This window comes from Abramis brama (assembly GCF_963993115.1).
Source record: "Abramis brama genome assembly, chromosome: 24".
Lineage (NCBI taxonomy): Eukaryota > Metazoa > Chordata > Actinopteri > Cypriniformes > Leuciscidae > Abramis > Abramis brama.
In genome coordinates, this window is record NC_139986.1 from 7,023,340 (window position 1) to 7,029,339 (window position 6,000).

General features: G+C 37.2%; 1 protein-coding gene across 4 annotated transcripts in view; it reads right to left on the bottom strand.

Moving 5' to 3' along the window:
- The window catches only part of myo3a (myosin IIIA), a 77,687-nt gene extending 71,953 nt beyond the window's left edge, over positions 1-5,734 (bottom strand). For 2 of the 4 annotated variants that reach the window (XM_084102518.1, XM_084102517.1), the window contains exons 1-3: positions 5,604-5,734; positions 2,364-2,547; positions 866-1,000 (exon numbers count right to left, since the gene is read on the bottom strand). In XM_084102518.1, coding sequence (XP_083958644.1) covers positions 866-1,000; positions 2,364-2,547; positions 5,604-5,605 — 321 coding nt within the window. In that variant the 5' untranslated portion in view covers positions 5,606-5,734. The remainder of the gene's footprint in view (positions 1-865; positions 1,001-2,363; positions 2,548-5,603) is intronic. The other 2 variants (XM_084102519.1, XM_084102520.1) reach the window with 1 other exon arrangement.
- Between the last annotated feature and the right edge of the window lie 266 nt (positions 5,735-6,000).

Sequence of the window (6,000 nt, forward strand, 5' to 3'; positions counted from 1 at the left end):
ATAACACACTTGTAACATTTGCAAATTCAATACAACGTGTACACATAGGCTGTCTGAACACATATTTTTCTGAATAATTACTGCCGAAAGGCATAACTAATGTGCAGTACTCAACAATAGTTACAGTACAGTGCAATATAAAGTGACCTCACTTGTTAGTACAGTGGGACCCATGACAGTGGTAGACCATCTATTTCCAGCTAAAGCCAGTGTGTCTAAATGCAGAATTGGTCTCTGAACCTGCTCATCTTAGCAGGACACAGCCGGCCCACATTAGTAGTCATCTCTACCCTCCCATACCCGTCCTGCCACAAAAACTCTGTCTAGACCAACTGAGACTAAAGTCTCTTATGTAACACTCATCCCATTTCCTTCAAACTTGTCCGTTCTCAAGCAGTCAAACAACACAAAAGGCCATGTGGGCCTAATGTGATTTTAAAAATGACAGTATCTTAATTGTCCTCTAAAAACTTCCATTTCACAGCATTGAGAAATGTTCTGTATGTTCTAATTTAAATGTGCTCCTAAAAATACAGAGGTGTTGATACTAATAACCTTTTATTAGCAACTTATATTTTGCTAATCCTATATAAACAGATTTTCACTGTTATACGTATCCCATTAACCAACACTGCAATGGCAGCAATAAATCCATCATGTGATAATGATATAGCATGCAGCAGCAGTACACAACTTCGCTATGATTTACAAAAACATTAGCATTTGCATGTGTTCCTGCTGCAAATGTAATAACCATAATTGATTAGGGCATTTGAAAATGTTTTTCCGATAATGTCACAAGCCCAATTTAGCACATGTGTGATATACAACAAGCTTAAATGCATGACATAGAATTGAACTTTACCTCTAGCACTAGCCAAAGCTGGTCCCCGTTCTTGACATCCTTCTTGTAGAACATTCCAAAGAACTTGACGACATTGGGATGGTCTGAGAGAGCTTTTAGGATGTTATATTCAGCTTCAATTTCCTCATCAATATCCTAAAATAAACAGATGAATTGATTTTTTTTTTACATTGAATTCAGATGACTGACACTCTTTGCTGTTTTAAAGTAAGGGTGAGCCACTGTAAATGTTTCTTAAACAGGTTGCTATATTTCTAAATGTAAAATTCAAATGTATTGTAAGGAAAACAGGAATACTCTTTTGGTATACCATGACAGTGAGTAAATAATGACAGAATTCCATTGACAGAATGACAGAATTTAATTTTTGGTTTATATTTTTCCTTTAAGATTAAAAAAACCCAACAAGAAACAGAGCAATGGCTCAAACGTCTATTTTCATTTTTGAGTGAACAAAGACTTTTCTTTGACTATTCAAAACAAATAACACACATGGAGGCACTGATGCAAAAAAATATTTTTTCCAAGTCATTTTATCTACTGAATTTAGCGAAGCCAGAAAGGCCATAAAATGTCAGCTTTAACAAAGCTCCACAGCAGTGAACTACACATGAGGCATTGACTGAAATAATATTTGTTGGCTTCCACATCCTTCAAGGTTTTTGGACCAACATCGGAAAATTACTGTTTACTGATTGAGCCTGAGGAAAAACAACCTCTGAGTGTAGAATTCTAATGGATATGGTACACAGGTCTTTTCTGTGATGCCTTTTGGCTTCAAAAATGCTCCATATATCTATTACTACACATGATTATAGCATTTCCTGCGGTTGCTGTTGGAAAGCAGTGCAAATAAATATTTGTGAATATCTGAGGTACAATGGCTATGGCAGCTGCAGTCTATTAAATTAAGCCAAGATTTATTTGATCTAGATGAATGATTTTAAATATACTGGCAGCCAAAGGTCCACTGAAATACTTCCAAGCCTCCTTTCAGGACTTTGAAAGGGTGAATTGGAGAAAGGGAAATTAACACAAATTGCACATCTTCTGAAAAGCCATCTCATCATGATTAGTCTGGGTATATGCTGTTAGAGGTCCTTTTATTTGCCCAATCAGTAAAAGAAAGAGTGTCTGGCTGGAGAAATAACGAGCAGGACACAGAGAGCCTTTTGGCATTATCTGCAGGATATAGATGTTCTGTTCTTATATGACAATGGCGAGTGGAATTGCCTGCAGGCCTCTCTTAAGGCATAAACACTCTCACAGGTAAAAACAAATGTGCAAATGCATGCATACAGATGCGGATAAATGTGAACTGATTGAACCTGAAGGGTCCAAAATTACCCTGCCCTTAATGACCCTGCCCTTCTGTGCAAATCTGACCTTGAATTTTCTCTGTGTTTAAAAATGGTGACTTTATGATATGACTCTGTCTCTCTTTATAACCTAAAAACACACACCACATACAGGTTTTATCTAGTAGGGTTTTACTCACATGGATTGGATCCAATATTTTGACGGCGGCTTTGCTGCCATTGTCTCTGTTAAGCACTTTATAAACTTTCCCATAAGTCCCTTTACCAATAGTCTCAATGATCTCCCAGGTATCAGATGGATCTGGAAAGCTGTCAAAGACGATGGATTTCCCTGAGCGAGGAAACATCTTCCCGAACGATCTCCTGAGGAGAAAGAGCACATATTGAGTCTTGAGCCAAATGTTTTTTTGCAGTTATAGACGGCCCACTCACTGTTTTCCCATTTGACTTATAGTGGTTAACACATAAGTTGATTTATCACTTGTGACGCCTGTACAGGCAAGATAAGATGAGTAAAAGAACCCCTGCATGAAAAATACATATATGTATGTATGGGCTTAGTTAGTCTTAGGACAGCTAGGGCTATTTCTGTTTGACTGTAAAGTTACTCCAGGATTAACAAAAATCCATATAGAGTAGTAACATGTCCTACTTAACAAAACTTAACACCCTTTATCATGTCTGACTTGGCTCTGAAAAAGCTGTAGGCTTTTTGCCTGTTACTGAGGATGGAAAACTTGTTTTGGACTAAAATGTTTTTGGTTAAATTCACATCTCAAGGGTTTTTTGATATAAGAATTTGTGAATCCCTTTTAAAAAAACAATGTCTGAGAAAAGTAGGAAGATCTGATCAAAGGTTGAAAGATCTGAGGGTGCAGTGAGCCAATTTACCAAAGGGCCAGACATTATGTTCCTTCAAAGGCATCATTATGTTGAGGTACTGTAACTCAACAAAAACTGGATGTCCTCCTCAGAAACTATGACTTAGTGAAAGAAATGATTACATTTTATTTAGCACAATGCAAAAACTTTGACAGAAACCCACTTTCAGATTTATGCATGTTCTGAAGAAAACATTAGTCGTTTTGCCTGTGCAAAGCACTATGCTAGAGTATTCTGAGTAGTTGCCAGGGTGTTGCTATGCTGTGGCTGAGGTTTTCTGGGTGTTTGCTAGGTGGTTGATCACTGGCCTAAATCAAAAGAGCTCTGGTCTCTAGATATGACTCGGAGGTCCTTCGTTCAATGCAAATTTTGCTATTCTATTCTTCCAGCAAAGTTTACTTCTATCCCTAATTAAACACACATAAACCAGCTAATCAAGATCTTCAGGATAACTAGAGACTAGAGAGGGTGTGTTGGAGCTAAACTCTGCAGGAAAGTGGTCTCCAAGAGCAGGATTGGACACCCCTGACCAGGTTGGATATCGAGAACCGGTTCCATTTTAGAACCGGCTCTAAATTTCCAGGCACAAGAAGACCCGCATACTGTTACTGTTCTTTGCTGGACACACATCCAAAGTGCACTCACAGAAAAAGTGATTTTAATTTTGAACCATTCAAGCACAAAAAGACTTGTGCACTGTTTTCTGTTCTGCGCACACATGCGCTCTGCGTCTGAAAACTGATAAATGCTGCCTTCGGAGGACGCATTACAAGGTCGGAAGGCATCAAGGCATGTCTGAATGCAATGTTAGTTTCACTTTCTGTCTCCTGAGATACCTTCATCTGATCGATTTTTGAAGGCAGCATAGATGTATCCTTCGTTGCCTTTGATATCCCACAATCCAGAGCTTTCTATTCTGTGAATAATAAAGATGGCGTCTGAAAGTTGCGGCTCGCTCTATTTTGCTGTTGATCATTAAACCGTTACACTGCCTCAGAAGTCTGTCCGAAATCAGTTTTGTGAGGTACCTTCGTACACCAACACTGCCTGCAAAGTCATTGCCTGATAGGGACAAGTCAGCTGCCTCAATTTTTGGACAAAGAAAACGTGTAACAGTATATTGGATCCGTGCAGCTCTTAAAGTAACAGCAGCCTAATATTCCTGCTGCCGTCTCTATAATAACGTCAATCAAACAACAAAAGACAGAGAGAAAATTCACTCGCTGTTCTTGACTGAATAACTTTTGTAACTATATGTAATGTATATTTTATTAATAAAGTGCAGTGTTAATTTTACATTTGATTTAAGTTTCTGCATCTGAATACCTGCAAATCTTAAAACACTGTTTATTTCACTCGTATCTTTGTTTAGTTGTATTTTATTTGTTCTTTTTTAATATCTGAGTGTTTACTTCTCTTTAATAATGCTTGAAATTTATATTAGTTAGGCTAGTTGTTTTTGCTATGGTATTTTTAAACCATAGTGAAAAGTTCCTTGTGTAAGTGTTCTTTAGCCTGTTAATTTTTGTTCATGGTATCGACTACAATCAAATGCTTTGCAATAAGACTTAGAATAAATGTGCATGATATCTACGTTTTCTTTTTTTTAGTTTTTTTTTTACTTTGTTGTAATCGAAATTAGGAATCAATAAGAATCAGAATCGATAAGCATAATCGTAATCATAATCACTAAAATTCAAATAATACCCAACCCTAACCAAAAGCAAATCTTATGTCTGATCATTCAAAAAAGTAATGAAATAAACAAAGTAGTCTGCTGAGTTACCTTGAAATGGGAGGAATTGTTTATAATAGAGGTCTTCACCCCTGCTCATGGAGACCCACTGTCCTGCAAAGTTTATTTCCAACCTGCTTCAGCACATTGATTAGCTTGATTAGAGGATATTGTAGCTAAACTCTGCAGGACAGTAGGTCCTGAGCGGTAGGGTTGAAGACCTCTGTGTTATAACAGTCAGGGTTTGAAAGGAACTTTTTTACTCACCAGCCATATGGCTATTACATTTTTAAGTTACCAGCCATTCAGAACTTCTAATAGCAAAAACAAAATTATCAGAAATAAACCAGATTATCAGTCACAGCTTAGATTTAAATATATTTATTATTAAATATGATTCTGAATCATTGTATTGCTTTCAGATTTATGACATTCAATCACTGTTTGCGGATTCCATTCAAATAAAATAAAAACAAAATTATCTGTGACTTCTGTTATAATTGCCATGAGTTTACCTGCATGTAGCAAAAGATGCTAGGGCGCCATGCCAGTAGTATCAGGCATAAATACTTTAGAAAATGTAGTTTAAAAGAAGAACACCACATTATGTCTACACAAAAGCTAAGCAAACTTGCCATTCTGTAAGTACTGTTAGTAATCACTGATCTTATTATACTGTCTGTCTAACAGATTCACCATTTGTGACCCTACCGGGTGAAAGTTCAACCAGCTCTTTCTTTACCCTAACCACAATTAAACCTACTTTCAAGATGAAAACAGCAAAGGTCAACATGTCACTTACATTCTTTTCTTAATTGGTCGATGAACATTTTGTTGAATAAGTCCATGTTGACTCTGTTGAGGCAGTCGTGCCGTGTGAACACTTGTGGAGGAGTTAACCACAGCTAAAGCTAATCTCAGCGAGCCATGCCTGGCACCAGAAACAATGCTAAGCAGCAGAAGATATGTTGGGATTAAGAGGAATTACTTGACTACGCCATGAGCCTTTCCTCATTTAGATTCTCATTGATAAAGGTGCCAAAGCTAGTTAGAACAACTAAGAATATGACGCCAGGGGGACTACCTCTCTAACCCAAAGAAAGTAACAAGACAGAGTAGCTTAGAAAGCATCCTTATCCTTTTGTTAAGGGTTGTACACCAAAGAAAGCTTTTTCATGCAGTGTTTAGTATTTACATAA